This window comes from Anabrus simplex, chromosome 7, assembly GCF_040414725.1.
Source record: "Anabrus simplex isolate iqAnaSimp1 chromosome 7, ASM4041472v1, whole genome shotgun sequence".
In the NCBI taxonomy this organism is placed as follows: domain Eukaryota; kingdom Metazoa; phylum Arthropoda; class Insecta; order Orthoptera; family Tettigoniidae; genus Anabrus; species Anabrus simplex.
In genome coordinates, this window is record NC_090271.1 from 172940806 (window position 1) to 172960654 (window position 19849).

At 41.6% G+C, this 19849-nt stretch overlaps 1 protein-coding gene across 3 annotated transcripts in view; it reads right to left on the reverse strand.

Annotated features, from left to right (window-relative positions):
• Positions 1-19849, reverse strand: part of LOC136877426 (cysteine-rich secretory protein 3) — a 196110-nt gene that overhangs the window by 32198 nt on the left and 144063 nt on the right. For all 3 annotated transcript variants that reach the window (XM_067151449.2, XM_067151451.2, XM_067151450.2), the window contains exon 4: positions 3416-3561. In XM_067151449.2, the coding sequence (XP_067007550.1) occupies positions 3416-3561 (146 nt within the window). The remainder of the gene's footprint in view (positions 1-3415; positions 3562-19849) is intronic.

Genomic DNA, 19849 nt, shown 5'->3' on the forward strand with positions numbered 1-19849 from the left:
CGCTTCCTTCCCACTCCTAGCCCTTTCCTGTCCCATCGTCGCCATAAGATCTATCTGTGTCGGTGCGACGAAAAGCAACTAGCAAAAAAAAACTTTTAAAATCCTTTTGACCGTAATCACACCTGCAGCCATAGTCGTCCCAGTTGACGGTATTTATTCTGTCGAACTGAATTCGTAAATACAAATGTGTGGTGTCTGTATCGAAGCCATGGCTGCAGGTCTTCGTCATGTGGGTTTTGGGTTTGTGATTTAATAATAATTTCGTGTGGCTATTTATAGCCTGGTGCAGCCCTTATAAGGCAGACCCTCCGATGAGGGTGGGTTGTATCTGCCATGTGTAGGTAACTGCGTGTTGTTGTGTTGGAGGATAGTGTTATGTGTAGTGTGTGAGTTGCAGGGATGTTGGGGACAGCACAAACACCCAGCCCCAGAGCCGCTGGAATTAACCAATGAAGGTTAAAATCTCAGACTCGGCCGGGGACTCGAACCCGAGACCCTCTGAACCGAAGGCCAGTATACTGACCATTCAGCCAACGAGTCGGACGGGTTTGTGATAGAAATTAGTGAGTGTGTAGAATAAAGGTTTGGAGAGGGCTCTCCTGTTGAGACTGTTAAAAAATCACGCTATTTTCAATCTCCATTAATTTAATCACATCTTCTGGGTGTTTATAATATGCCGACCATTCAGCCAAGGAGGCGGACAAAATGAACCTCTCAAGGCAGCGATTTTTGTACTTTTTAAAGAAAAATATGTTTCTTTCAACCAAGTGATTGTGTCGTCTTCGCTCCATCAGTTGGCATGACTTCGAACTACATCAATCCCTGATTTTGTTTTCTCGCTTCCACAGCGATACAAAGACATTATATAAGTATAATTTACTACTATACAGTACTCGTAAATCATTCCAGGATGTATATTTAATGATTAATCAAACTTAGACTTCGTAAGGCATACACTTGCCATTACCTAAGTCACAGAATTTAGGGTACTTTATCATTAATATCCTTACCCTTACTACTAGCTTCAGGCATCATCTCTGTTTTAACCTACCTATGATTTCTTTCTTATATTTCTATGATAATATGATAGAGATACGTTCTTATCTCGTATGACTCCCATTCATTGCTTAGTAAACTAAAGACGTGTACAATTCAAATATATTTCCCTTCCTATGTATTTTTCATCCGTATACAGTGACTCACATAATTATTCGGACACGTTAGTAATTATAGTCTTTGCTACACACTGGCCCTATATTTCAGAGAAAATATCGTACACGCAAACTAGTTTCTGATAGAACCCAGTTTGACAGATTCAGCACGACGTTCAGATGTGTACTTTTAGAAAACAGGAGAGAATCAGTGATCACGGAACCTCAGAACGCAGTTAACGTGCTTCAACAAAATTATTCGGACAAAAGTCAGTTGCCGTGCAGAGGTCGTATGTAAAAGAGCCACGGGCAGTATGAACGTAAACATTCAGTGTGTTAGAGTGCTGTGTACAACGTAGGTGAAAATGGGCCGCAGAGGAAGAGAGAGCACAATCGAACAGCTAGTAATTTTTCACCATGCTAAAGGTAAAAGTTGTCGTAAAATTGCTGAAATGTAACAAATGAAGAAAAGTACAATCTCTGATATTGTCACAAGATTCCGGGAGGAAGATAGGATTGACATCTACCGCATACGGGACGTCCAAGAACTTTTTTCTGTGAGGGAAGAGTGTTATATCATCAGAAAAATGAAAAAGGCACCCAAGTTAAGTGCTCCAAAACTCGCTACGGAGATTGCCGCAGACACCGGAAACAAAGTGCATCCCTAAACAATACGTAGAGTGCTCAGAAGAGGTAACTTTCACGGCCGTACTGCAAGAAGGAAGCCCTTCATAAATCAAGTAAATCGAAGAAAGAGAATGCTGTTTGCCAAAGAGCATGTTAAAGAAGACAGTAAGTGGTGGAAAGACGTTATATTTGTTGACGAGAGTAAATTTAACATATTTCAGTCTGATGGGAGGTTAACAGTTTGGCGGTGTCCTAATATTGAGCTTCAAGAGAAAAATCTGAAAACAACTGTGGAGCATGGTGGTTGACATGTAATGGTGTGGGGGTGCATGTCGGCGAATGGAGTTGGTGAATTGGTTTTTATTGAGAGTAAAATGGACCACTTTCAATACCTTAAAATACTGAGGGACAATATGAAAAATAGTGCCGAAAAGATGGGGACTGGTGAACATTTTAAGTTTTATCAAGATAACCAACCACCCAAAGCATATGGCCTGGAATGTAAGGATGTGGTTATTGTTTTATTGCGCAAAGGTGCTTCATCCTCCCCCTCAATCACCAGACTTGAATGGGATTGACAATCTTTGAGACAAACTGGATAAAGAAATAAGTAAAACAACAATCACATCTAGAGAATAATTGAAAACTAGACTTAAGAAGAGTGGCAGAAGATATCTCCCGATTACATCCGGAAATTAGTGGAGAGCATGCCAAGTCGACTCACGGAAGTAATTATAATGAAAGGAAAGCCCGCCAGATACTGAACCCTTAGGACCATATGTAAACAGGCAAGTGTCAGAATAATTTTGTACAATATTGGTTTTGATTTTGATTTTGTTTTTAATTATTATATTTTCATTGAACGTGTTCATTAGAAGAATGATGGATGTTTAGCTTTATTATTCCATACAGAAACTTGTATCTAATTTATATGAGTGCTTTATTATTACTGAAACCACTAATACAAAGGAAACTATAATAAATCATGTCTGTCCGAATAATTATGCGAGTCACTGTATATATTTTTGTAGTCTTCTAGTAGGTGTGCAACTATCTTTAACACATTAAATATGTCGATTAGGGGCCGATGACCTTCGATTTTAGGCCCCTTAAAACAACAAGCATAATCACCATCATCATCATCAAATACATCGATTTTCCTTCATTGTATTGTGACGTGTCTTATATACCTTTACTGAACCTGAAATTTCCCTCTTAGCCACATTTTACTTACTTTACATAACTCTTCTAGCTTCCATTCGATGTTGTATTCTGTCCTTATTGTTTGTTTTTGTATATAACTCTTTGGACCACCTCCTTACACGTCATCTTCTTCCGTAGATAAATCGTTTTTGCAATAGAGTAGTACTTCGTTCCTATATCATCTAGAAATGTCCACACCCCATGCACCTAGTAACGCTTAAATATTTACAATCCTAAAAAAAGCTGATGTCGTTTTAGTCTATTCGTGTAATAATAACGACTCATGTAACAGTGACAATCATTCTCTTCATATTTATCCTTCCAAAGTTTTTATCAGACTGTATCCCCGACATTAAATAAGGAAGGGCATCAAGAAACAGGCGAGAAGTGACTAGTTCACAGTTGTCCTTTAGTGGGGATAGAACCGTACTTACCAAGGTACTTGCTGAGTAGAGATGAAGATATTCTGGCCGCACGAACCAAAGTTGTTGACCCAGCGACCCTCTGCACCGTCGTGTGTCAACCGCAGACACCTCTCAGCCCAGCTCTGCGCCGCCCTTGCAGCACCCTTGTGCCAAGACTACAAAAACAAAAATATATTTAACGAACTCTATTTCTCTCTTCATGTTATTAGTATAGTTTGGATATTTACACTCTCGATGGTGAACATAATCGACATATTATGGTAAAAACCACCTTTCAAATAATAATAATAATAATAATAATAATAATAATAATAATAATGTTAACAAAGAAAATAACTCAGTGATATATACAGCTATTAAGAGTCTTGGCCTGTTAAGACGACTGCTGGCCAGTCAGATAGCCAGCAGCTATTAGATCATCACGTGGTCAGCGTAATGCTTGGCACATACTCAAAATCTGATCTGATCATGACAGCCCCTTTGTGGTCTGAAACCACAATGGTTTTCATACAACTTTCAATCACTTACCACACCCTTCCTTCCAAAATTCCAGTGAACACTTTGCCTGGTATACTGATTAATGAGATACCTCGATAATTGCTATCCTTCCTGGTCCCTTGTCTAGAGATAGGCGTTATTACCACTTTTGTCCAATCACAAGGTACCTTACTAACACTCTATGTTAATCTTATTACTCTATGAAGATATTTCATCCCTGCCTTCCCACCACTTCAGGTCTGTTTTCAGCTAATCCTGCTGCTTTATGACAATGGAGTTTATTTACCATACTTTCTATTTCATCAAGCATGATTACACCAAAATCATTACCCCCTCTAAATGAGATCGGTTGTTCATGACATCACCAAGAAGATTTCCCTTTACGTTGAGAAGATTTTCAAAATATTCCTTCCACCTGTCCAGTGATTCCCTGGGATCTATTATGAGTTCACCTGAACTACCCAAAAAACTATTCATTTCCTTTTTCCCTCCCTTCCTAAGATTCTGTATTATGGTCCAGAAAGGCTTACCAATATCTTCCCAGGACTTCTTTTTGGATCCAACAAGTATTTGTTTCGCTCTGTTTCTTCCATCTACCTACATTCTCTGTCTGCATCAGTTCTTGTATGTAGCCATTTCTGATACGCCTTCGCTTTGCGTTTACAAGCTGCTCTGACTTCATCATTCAACCATGATGTTCGCTTTTTCCCATCCTTATCCCACACAGTTGATCCTAGGCATGCCCTTGCTGTTTCTACTACAGCATCCCTGTATGCCACCCATTCACTTTTTTGTATCCTGAACCTACTTACTGTCCACTGGTTAAATCTTTTCACTAATCATGTTCATGTACTGTATGTACTTCTGTCTAATTTCGTCGTCCTGGAGATTTTCTACCCTTATTCATCTGTAGACAGATTTCACTTTCTGTATCCTAAGCCTAGAAATACTTAGTTCACTACAGGTCAGACAGTGATCCGTATGATCTAAAAACCCGCGGAAAGCCCGCATACTCCTAAGAGATTTCCTGAATTCCAAGTCAGTTATGATATAGTCTACTATGGATATGGTGCCAATACCCTCCCATGTGTAGCAGTGAATACCTTTATGCTTGAAGAATGTATTCGTAACTGCTAATCCCATACTAGCAGAAAAGTCCAGCAAACGCTTCCCATTTCCTATTAGTTTCCATATCTTCCCTATATTTACTAATAACCTGTTCGTATCCTTCAGTTCTATTTCCAACTCTTGCACTGAAATCGCCCATTAGCACTATCCTATCCTTGCTGTTGACCCTGACTATAATGTCACTCAATGCTTCATAAAACTTGCTAACTTCATCCTCATCTGCACCTTCACATGGTGAATACACTGAGACAATACTAGCCCTGACTCCTCCAAATGCCAAATCTACCTACACATCATTCGCTTATTATTACGGGCCTAACAGGAACTATGTTGCATCCAATGGTATTCTTGATGAGCAGTACTAGCCCACACTCTGCCCTTGCATTTAACTCCTATCTGTTCCTCGTTATCTCCCATTACCCGAGTATCATAAAATCCTAACAGATCGAGATGCATCCTCTTTGCTAACTCAGCCAGTTCTACTTTCTTTGTTTTATAAGCCCTATTAATATTGATAGCGCACCATGGAATTACATTTTGTTGGCCGAGTTGTTTCCAAGGAGTCTTTCGCCAATCAAATGGGAGTGGGACTCCGTTACGGCCATAGGTCCAAGGCTTGCTTAAAACGTTTTGAGCGTGCTCGGTGAAAAATCTGTGAAGCAGCATGCTACCCTTACTTACACATAGCCCAAGTGGATCTCTCCTCTAACGGGTTAGGAACCGCTGGTGGATTGTATAGTCCTGGCCGACTGAGCACAAGGATGGGCATGACTCAGAATGTGTTCGAGATGCCCACTCCCATTCCATAGCAACTGGTATCCCGACTCTCAGGACCACTTACTAGGCCACTCAGCCGTGGGCCGTAGTTCACGAACTAGTACGTGACTACAGTAACCCACAGCACGAACTATGTCATAACAAACAAACAAAAATTTAACTGAACCTGCTTCTTACTTATATATGCCTAATCATATAAGTCGCCGAAAACCGTAAAAAAAAGTAGTTAGTTGGGCGTAAAGCAAATAACATTATTATTGATCTATATCAACGAAAATCCGAGATATGAACGAAGTATGAGACGATCATTTGAAGTGTATAGAAAAAATATCATTTTATTTATATAAATACAGCAATATGACCGGAGAGTCCGACTCGTTGGCTGAATGGTCAGCGTACTGGCCTTCGGTTCAGAGGGTCTCGGGTTCGATTCCCGGCCGGGTCGGGAATTTTAATCGCTTCTGATTAATTCTTCTGGCTCGGGGACTGGGTAAATGTGTCCATCCCAACACACTCCTTATCATATTCAGACAACATACCACACTACTAACTACCACAGAAACACGCAATAGTGATTACATCCCTCCATACAGGGTTGGCGTCAGGAAGAGCATCCGGCCGTAAAACAGGGCCAAATCCACATGTACGACGCTGTTCGTACCCGCGACCCCACAGGTGTGGGAAAAAGCGGTAGCAAAAGAAGAATATGAGCGGAGAGCCCCCGGGTCTGGTTTCCGGCGGGTGGGGAATTTTAACTTCTAGGTAATTCTAGGTAATTCCTCTAGCTCGGAGGCTGAGTGTTTTTGTTCCTCTTAATACACATCTATATTTACATATAATACATCACATAATAGACCAACACAGAAACGCGTGACAGTGAATACGTCTTTCCGCATCCGGCCGTAAAACTAGGTCAAACTTGTACTAAGTGCCGACGTACGCAATTGAGAAAGGAAGAAGAAGATTAGCAAGATGACCAATGTCCCTACAACCAGCAACGTGAACGTGATTCTTGTTAGAGCTGCACAGTAGCGGTGAGCGCATCCAGGAAGTAGTTCACAACAGCCAAGGTTAAGGACCACACAGCTGACTCATAAGACTATCGCGCGACACACATCGCCATTCACGTTACGACGTGACATAAACAACAAGGGACGGAATAACCAAAGCCCAGCGCTTATATACCCATGAGTTCTAATTTTATTTCAGGGCTAGGTACATCCTCATCTCCGATAGGATATATAAGATACGTATACATCACTTAATCTTCATCAAGGAATGGATCAAACGCACTCTCTTTCTGTTGGGATGCACTCGTCGCAAGCGTACAGCCTTATGTACGCAGTAATACTACTAAACCAAACCCCAGGGCGCAACAGCCCCGAAGGGCCTTGGCCTACCATGCGAACGCTGCTCAGCCTGACGGTCTACAGATTACGAGGCGTCATGTGGTCAGCACGACAGATCCCCAAGGCCGTTATTCTTGGCTTTCTAGACCGGGGCCGCTAACTCAACGTCAGATAGGTCCTCAATTGTAATCTCGTAGGCTGAGTGGACCTCGAATCAGCCCTCAGATGCAGATAAAAATCCCTGACCTGGCCGGGAATCGAACCCGGGGTCTACGGGTAAGAGGCAGGCATGCTACCCCTACATCGCAGGGCCGGCTACTACTACTACTACTACTACTATAATAATAATAATAATAATAATAATAATAATAATAATAATAATAATATAGCTTTTACGTCCCATTTACTGCTTTTTAGAATCTTACAGAGCAGAAGTGTGAGCGAAGTACCCCTAATGCTTTATTAAATGGGAAGTTTATATTTCAGTAACTAAATACTGTATGCTACTTCACAACAAGTTTCATCATCATCATCATCATCATCTGTTTACCCTCCAGGTTCGGCTTTTCCCTCGGACTCAGCGAGGGATCCCACCTCTACCGCCCCAAGGGCAGTGTCCTGGAGCTTCAGACTCTTGGTCGGGGGATACAACTGGGGAGAATGACCAGTACCTCGCCCAGGCGGCCTCACCTGCTAAGCTGAACAGGGGCCTTGTGGAGGGATGGGAAGATTGGAAGGGATAGGCAAGGAGGAGGGAAGAAAGCGGCCGTGGCCTTAAGTTAGGTACCATCCCGGCATTCGCCTGGAGAAGTGGGAAACCACGGAAAACCACTTCCAGGATGGCTGAGGTGGGAATCGAACCCACCTCTACTCAGTTGACCTCACGAGGCTGAGTGGACCCCGTTCCAGCCCTCGTACCACTTTTCAAATTTCGTGGCAGAGCCGGGAATCGAACCCGGACCTCCGGGGGTGGCAGCTAATCACGCTAACCACTACACCACAGAGGCGGACAACAAGTTTCATGCTTAGAAAAATTCATTACCATTAATGAAATAAAATTCATATATTTTAACAATTAATCACCTGGATTTAAAAATCAAATTACCTTGTAAATTTTGAAGCTAAATGGGATTTGTCCTATAAAAACTACTACTACAATAATAATAATAATAATAATAATAATAATAATAATAATAATAATACTTTTAGTCCATGATAAACTGGTTTAGACTCGGTTGAAGTTCGACCGGCTAGCGAAACATAACGTGACTATTGTGCTTGGCCTAACATTTCAATAGCTGACCGTATACCATCACTTAACCGTGGGTCAAATTCCGGTCACTCCATGCGAGATTTGCGCTGGTCAAAGCAGAGGTAGGGCAGGTTTTTCTCCGGGTACTCCAGTTTCTCCTGTCATCTTTCATTCCAGCAACACTCTCCATTAACATTTCATCTGTCAATCATTTATCATTGCCCCAGAAGAATGCGACAGGCTTCGGCAGCCGGCACATTTCCTATCCTCGCCGCTAGATGCGGGCTTCCTTCATTCCATTCCTGACCCAGTCGAATGACTGGAAACAACACCACGTAGCTAAGAAAATATAGCCAAATGCGTGCGACACATTGTTCATACATGTTAATGTTGGCCTGAGTGGCTCAGACGGTCGAGGCGTTGGCGGTCTGACCCCAACTTGGCAGGTTAAATGCTGTCTCCGTCCGGTGGTATTTGGAGATGCTCAAATACGTCAGTGTCGATAGATTTACTGGCACGTGAAATAACTCCTACGGGACTAAATTCCGGCACCTCAGCCTCTCCGAATACCATTAATAAAAATAGTGACTGGGACGTAAAACTAATAACATTATTAACATTAACATGTTATTGGATTGCTGCAAAGATACAGAAATGAAGTTATCTCTGGGAATATTTGTAGGAGGGTCATCTGCCTCGAAAACTGTTTCTTTAGACAGGCCCCATACGTAGGTACGGGGAGCAGGAAGGGTACGTGAATGGCGTTCCATGAGAAATAGGCGATCTCCATTCTGTTATTACCGAAGAGTAAATAAAGTGAAATAAGGAATTTACAAAAGATGTTAATTGTTAACTGCGCCAAAAAGAAGTGAAATGAAGTGAGGTGAAGTGATATGAAGTGAAGTGAAATAAGGAACGAAAGTGCATATTTGTGTACTTTTATCTTGATCGTGCATGTTTCGTAGTTTGCAGATTTCGGGATTCTACAGTGCATAAATGTCTTTTCTTTAGTCATTACTAGGGCTCAGAATTTGAGGAAAATTCCTTTCTTTCTCGAGTGTCCGAAGACGAGGCCCAATATAATACTTGTTCATCCTGCGTCATTGTTGGCCTGAAAATGAAAATGGAAACATGAAAATCTCAAGCCTGACAGATGAAATGTTAATGGAGAGTGTTGCGGGAATGAAAGATGACAGAAAAAACTGGAGTACCCGGAGAAAAACCTGTCCCGCCTCCGCTTTGTACAGCACAAATCTCACATGAGTGACCGGGATTTGAACCACGGAACCCAACGGTGAGAGGCCGCCGTGCTTCCTCCTGAGCCACGGAGCCTCTAGGCATCAAAAATGGTGTGTTTTATTTGTCTTCTGCCTTTTTCGGCGTTTTCCGATTATAGGCACTTTTCTATGTCTGAACGACTTTTTTTAGGTCTGAACGACTTTTTTTCAACTTCACCTTCTTTCGACTACATTTGTATTTCCCGTTCTCAATTCGAATCGTCATTAGTTGATCCATTACCTCTCAAGCATCTTTTCTGTAGTAAGAGAGAAAAGAGATATACAAATGAAATGAAACAAAAGGAAAAATGAAACTATTGCTTGAAAAAGCCAGGGGTATCAAATTATGTGCAAAATAAGTGAAATATTGAAAGGTGAAGATTTCGATGCGAGTGTTTTTGAAGAGGGAGATCTGGAACCTTTGTGTTGTTGTGTTGTTTGAGTCATCAGTCCATAGACTGGTTTGATGCAGCTCTCCATGCCACCCTATCCTGTGCTAACCTTTTCATTTCTACGTAACTATTGCATCCTACATCTGCTCTAATCTGTTTGTCATATTCATACCTTGGTCTACCCCTACCGTTCTTGCCACCTACACTTCCTTCAAAAACCAACTGAACTAGTCCTGGGTGTCTTAAGATGTGTCCTATCATTCTATCTCTTCTTCTCGTCAAATTTAGCCAAATCGATCTCCTCTCACCAATTCGATTCAGTACCTCTTCATTCGTGATTCGATCTATCCATCTCACCTTCAGCATTCTTCTATAACACCACATTTCAAAAGCTTCTATTCTCTTTCTTTCTGAGCTAGTTATCGTCCATGTTTCACTTCCATACAATGCCACGCTCCACACAAAAGTCTTCAAAAACATCTTTCTAATTCCGATATCAATGTTTGAAGTGAGCAAATTTCTTTTCTTAAGAAAGCTCTTCCTTGCTTGTGCTAGTCTGCATTTTATGTCCTCCTTACTTCTGCCATCGTTGGTTATTTTACTACCCAAGTAACAATATTCATCTACTTCCTTTAAGACTTCGTTTCCTAATCTAATATTTCCTGTATCACCTGCCTTCGTTCGACTGCACTCCATTACTTTTGTTTTGGACTTATTTATTTTCATCTTGTACTCCTTACCTAAGACTTCATCCATACCATTCAGCAACTTCTCGAGATCTTCTGCAGTCTCAGATAAAATAACAATATCATCGGCAAATCTCAAGGTTTTGATTTCCTCTCCTTGGACTGTGATTCCCTTTCCAAATTTCTCTTTGATTTCCTTTACTGCCTGTTCTATGTAAACATTAAAAAGGAGAGGGGACAAACTGCAGCCTTGCCTCACTCCTTTCTGGATTGCTGCTTCTTTTTCAAAGCCCTCGATTCTTATCACTGCAGACTGATTTTTATACAGGTTGTAGATAATTCTTCGTTCTCGGTATCTGATCCCTATCATCTTCAGAATCATAAATAGCCTGGTCCAATCAACATTATCGAATGCCTTTTCTAGATCTACGAATGCCATGTACGTGGGCTTGTCCTTCTTGATTCGATCCTCTAAAATTAGACGTAAAGTCAGGATTGCTTCACGTGTTCCTACATTTCTTCTGAAGCCAAATTGATCTTCCCCCAACTCAGCTTCAACTTGTTTTTCCATTCTTCTGTAAATAATACGTGTTAAAATTTTGCAGGCATGAGATACTAAACTAATAGTGCGGTAGTTTTCACACCTGTCAGCACCGGCTTTCTTGGGAATAGGTATAACAACATTCTGCCGAAAATCGGATGGGACTTCTCCTGTCTCATACATCTTGCACACTAAATGAAATAACCTTACCATGCTGGTTTCTCCTAAGGCAGTCAGTAATTCAGAGGGAATATCATCAATTCCAGGTGCCTTGTTCCTATTTAGGTCACTCACAGCTCTGTCAAACTCTGACCTCAAAACTGGGTCTCCCATTTCATCAGCATCAACAGCCTCTTCATGTTCCCGAACGAAATTATCTACATCGTTACCTTGATACAACTGTTGGATATGCTCCTGCCATCTTTCTGCTTTGTCTTCTTTCCCTAGAAGTGGCTTTCCATCTGAGCTCTTAATATTCATGCACCTAGATTTCCTTTCTCCAAAGGTTTCCTTGATTTTCCTGTATGCAGCATCTACCTTTCCCAGGACCATACAGCCTTCGACATCCTTGCACTTCTCCTTCAGCCATTCTTCCTTAGCTACCTTGCACTTTCTATCCACTTGATTCTTTAATTGCCTGTATTCTTTTCTGCCCTCTTCATTTCTAGCATTCTTGTATTTTCGTCGTTCATCAATCAGGTCTAGTATCTCCTGAGTTATCCACTGATTCTTAGTTGATCTTTTCTTCCTTCCTAACATTTCTTCAGCAGCCCTACTGACTTCATTTTTCATGACTCTCCACTCTTCCTCTACTGTGTTTCTTTCGGCCTTTTCATTTAGTCCTTGTGCAACATGTTCCTTGAAACGATCCATCACACTATTTTCTTTCAACTTGTCTAGATCCCATCTTTTTGCATTCTTTCCTTTCTTCAATTTCTTCAACTTCAGATGGCATTTCATGACCAACAAGTTGTGGTCAGAGTCCACGTCTGCTCCTGGGAAAGTTTTGCAATCCAACACCTGGTTTCTGAATCTCTGCCTAATCATAATGAAGTCTATTTGATACCTTCCAGTGTCTCCAGGTCTCGTCCACGTATACAGCCGTCGTTTGTGGTGTTTGAACCAAGTATTGGCGAGGACTAAATTATGGTCAGTGCAGAATTCAACCAGCCGACTTCCTCTTTCGTTCCTTTGTCCCAATCCAAATTCTCCTACTGTGCTACCTTCTCTTCCTTGGCCTACCACTGCGTTCCAGTCTCCCATCACAATTAGATTCTCGTCACCTTTGACATATTGTATTAAATCTTCTATCTCCTCATATATTCTTTCAATTTCTTCATCATCCGCTGAACTAGTAGGCATATAGACCTGCACTATTGTGGTGGGCATTGGTTTGGTGTCTATCTTGGCGACAATAATTCTTTCACTATGCTGGTCGTAGTAGCTTATCCGCTGCCCTATTTTCTTATTCATTATTAAACCAACTCCTGCATTACCCCTGTTTGATTTCGTGTTGATAATTCGGTAGTCGTCTGACCAAAAATCCTGTTCTTCCTGCCAACGTACTTCACTTATACCAACTACATCTAACTTTAGCCTATCCATCTCCCTTTTCAGATTCTCTAACCTACCACAACGATTCAAACTCCTAACATTCCACGCTCCGACTCGCAGAATGTCAGTATCCATCTTCCTGATGATCGCCCCCTCTCGTGTAGTCCCCACCCGGAGATCCGAATGGGGGACTAGTTTACCTCCGGAATATTTTACCCGGGAGGAAGCCATCATCAGTACATCTTTCATACAGAGAGAGCTGCATGACCTCGGGAGGTGGTTACGGCTGTAGTTTCCCGTTGCTTTCAGCCGTGTAGCAGTATCAACACAGCTAAGCCATGTTGAGTATTATTACAAGGCCGTATCAGTCAATCATCTAGACTGCCGCCTTTGCAACAACCGAAAGGCTGCTACCCCCCTTTCGATGAACCATTCGTTAGTCTGGTCTCTCAACAGATACCCATCCGATATGGTTGCACCTGCGGCTCGGCTATCTGCATCATTGGGACACGCAAGCCTCCCCACCGCGGCAAGGTCACATGGTTCGCAGAGGAGGCTGGAACCTTTAACATCCTTTAATGCGGAAAGAAGTTTCTCGACGTTCTACAATATGCTGTCTGAAAACCGACGATCCTTTGTACATAAGAACCTGGAGATGACTATTGTGATATATCGCAAACCTAACTGAGGTAAGATATCCGAATTCCAAAATCTGTAACCCTACCGTGGTTAAGCCAAATATGATTCCAGTTATACTAATTTCAATTTCTTTCTACAAGATGTCCATTGCGGATTCGCTGAATTCACTCTAGGTGGAAAAAATATTTCATTCTAAATTCTGCAAGTACGTTTTTAACAAACACGGAATTCCTTTTTTTATTTTTAATCTAAAAATTGTCCGACTCGTTGGCTGAATGATCAGCGTACTGGCCTTCGGTACAGAGGGTCCCGCGTTCGATTCTCGGCCGGGTCGGGGATTTTAACCTTCATTGGTTAATTCCAATGGCCCGGGGCTGGGTGTTTGTACTGTCCCCAACATTTCTGCAACTCGCACACCACACCTAACACTATCCTCCACCACAATAACACGCAGTTACCTATACATGGCAGATGCCGCCCACCCTCATCGGAGGGTCTGCCTTACAAGGGCTGCACTCGGCTAGAAATAGCCACACGAAATTATAAATTATTATATCTAAAAATTTACAATGTCTGGAAGAAGAGGTATTTCACTCATATTTTTGTACTGTCTGCTGCATACCACCAGAATTTTGCACTTTTAAACACTGTATTCCTTCATTAAATATGTCATTAAAACTAAAATTATGAATGAATTTGGATCGCATTTTTGCGTCCTTTTTGCCAGATTTCAGGTGCTATTTTTTGGATACTTTAGATCTTTCTCCAGGTCTTTCCTACACAATTTATAGGTCTTCAACTTCCGAGCCATAGTCATTACTAAACACATCCTCGCCTTAGCAGCTTCTCTGGCCTGTGCCAAGAGATATCAAGAAACAGCAACGCTCATCAGACCGTATCTACACTGCCAATTAACAAAATGTGTGCACTATAACATATAAAACTTTGGCACTCTTTACTGAAATATTCGTCATATTGACTCCTAAAATATCGTACATTTTCCTTTTAAACTAGCACTGTTGAGATAGTGTTTAAATCTCACTCTCTGAGTTAGAAATGGAACTGGAGGCTACTACGGAATTGCACATAACGTTTTATTCCGCTCCCACATTCTAAGTATTAAAAAGTAATTTATATTTATTTTGTGTTATCTTAATTTTACACACGAGCTAACGTTCGTGAATCAGGATTGGAGCTCTAAAATCACCAAATTGCACGGCTGACCCTGGTGAAGTAACAGGCTTAAATCATCTACTATTTAATTGTAGATCACCCACCATTCGTCGAAATTTTATGAAATACTCCTCACCCATCCAGCAACCAGTGCAACAACTTCATTAACCGAATATACGAAGTGTTTCAGTAAAAGTGTAGAAAAAGTAAACAGGAAATGGAGGATGTCCTGAACATTGAGACAGTAATCCTGCAGTTTGAAATATGAGCTCAGAACATGTATGTCACTATTACTGCTTGCTGGATTATTTAAAGATAATTTATGCATGCATTTATTTATATTAATTGCAGTTATTATTTGAAAGGGCGTGGTAGAATATCGTACGCCAATGTCATGGTTACATGGAGCTTGGTGGCAACTGTTGTGAAGTACAAAATAGTACCTTAACTAAGGTTTGTCAAAGAAATGTTACTGTTCAGTAATAATAATAGGTCAAGTTTCATTATAAATCTATTTGTTGCTATGTGACTATTGAACAACACATCTGAAATTATTTTACAATTACTTTCGTATGGAAATAAGTTAACTTACTTCTCTAAACGCATCATTATAGTATACTTACAATAGCGGGGGTGTCGTGTAAACCATTCAAGTGCTAGCCATAAGGTTTACTCCCCCGTGAACCGTGTGACGTTGCCGCGGTGGGGAGACTTGCGCGACCCATCAAAGCAGATAACCGAACCGTAGGTGGAACCTGTGGTGGAACCATATCGGAGAGGTATCCGTCGAGAGACCAGACTAACGAATGGTTCATCGAAAGAAGGTTGCAGCCTTTCGGAAGTTGCAAGGGTGGCAGTCTGGATGATCGACTGATATGATCTTGTAATAATATTTAACATGGTTTAGCTGTGTTGATACTGCTACACGGCTGAAAACAACGGGAAACCTCAGCCGTAAATAACTCCCGAGGATATGCAACTCTCTCTGTATGAATGGATGATGTAGTAGTTACGTAGAAATTAAGAGGTTAGTACAGGATAGGGTGGTATGGAGAGCTGCATCAAACCAGTCCATGGACGGATGTCCCAAACAACAACAACAACAACAACAACAACAACAACAGGTATTCCTTAGCCGAATCTCATCTTTAGTCTGTATAGGATGTTTAGACATGATTTACACCATAGACACTGCATTTTTGTGTTTTTGCCGTGTTAAACAGACAAACTGCAGAGAACCTTTATATTTTGCGAAGACTTTGCTTCGTGTCCTCAGAAGAGAAATTCAACTGACTTGTTCAAATAATAAAATCAAGAGCACAATGAAGGAAGGTAAAGGATAAAAGGAATAGAATCGAGAAGGAGATCGTGAGAGAAGTAAGTCCAAAACGGGGTAGAGAGGATTTTTTATTTTATTTTTCATTTTCACTTCTCTCCATCTCTTTGATAGTCTGATTACCTTGTTATCATCTATTTTCTAATTGGCAGACAAGAAAACATCATCAGACATGGATCAAAAGTGGCATTTGTTCTCGGAATATACTGCAATAGCACAGTGAGTCATCTGGTGACAAAGGTTCGGTCAACTGATTTTGAACCCAAAATATATCCTGCCTGTTAACTGGGCCTGTGAACATATTTTATATCATATTCACGGTATACACACAACTCCACATAAGAGGCAAAGTTAAAGGGTTTGAACGCGAGGTATGGAGACTTTGGATGTGTAAATTATGTATGTTCTTCATTGGGATCTTACCAAGCCAGTCGCCCTACATGCTATACCGAGTGACAGTCATCCCTTCCTTCCACTACAAGCACTCCCTCAGTGTCCATGAGGCACGTGCGCTATCACATTAAAAGGCGCACCCATTTACCACGCGGGTGGTCGCGATGCCACAGTCCATAGAAGCGCATTCAAGAACTACTTTATCAATTGACCAGTCCCAGGCCATATATATGCCTTTTACTTTTACTACAAGCAGTCTTCAAACTTAGCAGTGGTAGACGCTCAATCATATATAAATTATTATTATTATTATTATTATTATTATTATTATTATTATTATTATTATTATTATTATTATTATTATTATTATTATTATTACATACACATCCTGTACATACATAGGCCTACATCTCCATTATAGACTGTTATGTCTTTCAACCCGCCTGTTGCCATTTCTTGATAGATGCAGTATTTTTGTATCCGTCTCTTGGCACAGGCCAGAGCAAAGTGTAGCTTCCACCGAAGTCCCAGTCTCATCCATGGCTGTGACAGTATAGAAGCTGCTGGGGTATGGGTGGTGCTGAGTAATGACATTTGGAGCACAACTAGTGTCTGAGTGTTATGAAAGGTGTTGCTCATAGGGTCAGTCGTGCTGCAGTGGCACCTTCTGGTCCAGTGAGGAAAGCAATGGCAAACTACCTCACTCCTCATCTTGCCTAGTACGTCTCATTTGGGCTCTGCCACTGGGTTTTGCAGTTTCCCTATAACTGCATAGCCTTTGGTGGTGCTATTTGAGGATCCAATCAGCCTCTGGGCTGACGACCTAACAGACAGACAGATGTCTTTCAATGTTCAGTCTGCAAGCCTCTGCGAAGTAAGTGAACGCCTTCGCAAAACTCTGTTTACAATGAGCTCTGTGGCCTCGTTGTTGTTGTTGTTACATGAAGCTTCCTATTCGAGGAGATAAAGGCCCGTTCGTTTCACCCCGAAGGACGTAGGTTCGATTTCCTGGAAATAAGTCGAATAGTTTAGGAATCAGGTATCCACCGGACACTGAACCTTGGGATTCGCTCAACTTACACAAAAGACGCGTAACAGATTAATTCTTGGGAGCAAAGACGGCCGGGCATAGAGCTAACCACTTTTACATTTCGCCTTCTTCTCCTCCACGGGCCTCAATGGCTAGTGAGAAGATACAGTTGTTGAAGTTGTTGGTATTGTTGTTGTTGTTGTTGTTGTTGTTGTTGTTGTTGTTGATGATGTTGATGTTTTAGTGGGAGATAAGAAATTTGTATTAAATTTCCTCCCATCGGAGTTTGACAAACCACGAAGTGTGGTAGTAGCATTTAATGAAGTAATATTATTAGGTATTAAAATAATGTCGATGTGATTGTGATGTTACAAACGAATCCTAATTAGGGATACTGAATGTTTCAAATTGGTTACCTGAAAAATAGAGGGAATCATTAAGTCAAAAATTGGCTTTAGATGCGATTCATTGAAAGATGTGATTTCTGCCTGTACGTTTTGAGTATTAGATAAGTTACTTGATATCTACCAATGCCAGGTCCATTTTAACTTCAGCTCTTTGTATGTTACAGTATGACGAGCTCCGGCTCCTTGGCAGAATGATTAGGGTAGTCGCCTTTGGTTCCGAGGGTCCCGGGTTAGATTCCCAGTCGGGTCGGAGATTTCAACTGTAAGTGGTTAACTCCCGTGACTCGGGGACTGGGCATTTGAACCGTTTCCAATATCCTTGCAACTCACACACCACACTTTCCTCCACTACAGTAACATGCAGTTTATAATACACGCCAGATGCCGCCCACGCTCGTCGGAGGGTCTGCCTCACAAGGGCTGTAGCAGACTAGCAATAGCCACACAGAATTATAGTATGGCAAGAAAATGGTTGGATGGATTTTAATGCAACTTGGTATTTAAATCAAGAGAAAGATGCTAATAATAATAATAATAATAATAATAATAATAATAATAATAATAATAATAATAATAATAATAATAATATCCGCCTCTGTGGCGTAGTGGTTGGCATGATTGGCTGCCACCCCCGGAGGCCCGGGTTCGATTCCTGGCTCTGCCACAAAATTTGAAATTGGTTCGTGGGCTGGAATGGGGTCCACTTAGCCTCGGGCGGTCATCTGAGTAGAGGGGTTCGATTCCCACCTCAGCCAACCCGGGAGTGGTTTTCCGTGATTTTCCACTTCCCCTCCAGGCAAGTACCGGGATGGTACCTAACTTAAGGCCACAGCCGCTTCCTTCCCTCTTCCTCGTCTATCCCTTCCAATCTTACCATTCCACTTATAAGGCCCCTGTTCAGCATAGCACGTGAGGCCGCCTGGGCGAGGTTCTGGTCCTCCTCCCCAGTTGTATCCCCGAACCAAAGTCTCACGCTCCAGGACACTGCCCTTGAGGCGGTAGAGGTGGGATCCCTCGCTGATTCCGAGGGAAAACCAACCCTGGATGGTAACAGATTAAAAAAATAATAATAATAATAATAATAATAATAATAATAATGGCTTTACGTCTCGCTAACTACTTTTATTGTTTTTGGAGACGCCGAGGTGTCGGAATTTAGTCCTGCATGAGTTCTTTTACGTACCAGTAAATCTACCGACAATAGACTGACCTATTTGAGCACCTTCAAATACCACCGGACTGAGCAAGGATCGAACCTGCCAAGTAGGGGTCAGAAGGCCAGCGCCTCAACCGTCTGAGCCTCTCAGCCCGGCTTAAGAGAAAGAGCGACTAGGATCTTAACAACTCACTTTGCAATTCAGAAATGAATGAGCACAAATTAGTCTAATCAAAATCATGTGTTGTACCCAGGCGATAGTAAGCGTTATTTCCTATCATCTGTCCGTGCATTTTATACGACAAATAACGAAACGAAATATCTTAGCACCGAGCTCGATAGCTGCAGTCGCTTAAGTGCGGCCAGTATCCAGTATTCGGGAGATAGTAGGTTCGAACCCGACTGTCGGCAGCCCTGAAAATGGTTTTCCGTGGTTTCCCATGTTCAAATCAGGCAAATGCTGGGGCTGTACCTTAATTAAGGCCACGGCCGATTCCTTCCCACTCCTAGCCCTTTCCTGTCCCATCGTCGCCATAAGACCTATCTGTGTCGGTGCGACGTAAAGCAACTAGCAGAAACTCGTCACCAACGAGTTCTAGAACTAGTCTAAATTATAAATGTGTCTGTACACTTCAATTTTCTGCCTTTCACTTCGTTCTTATTTCGAATTAGATACACAAAAGCCGAAAGTACGAGTACGTTTAGTTCGACGTTTGTCTGTCTGCTTTTTTTTTTTCTTTTTTTCTTTTTTTTCTTTTTTTTTTTTTTTTTTGGGGGGGTTACTACATCTTGGGAAAACTGCAAAACAGAATTTTTCAAAACTCGTTGCTTAAATTCAGGATCGGGGGGATACAG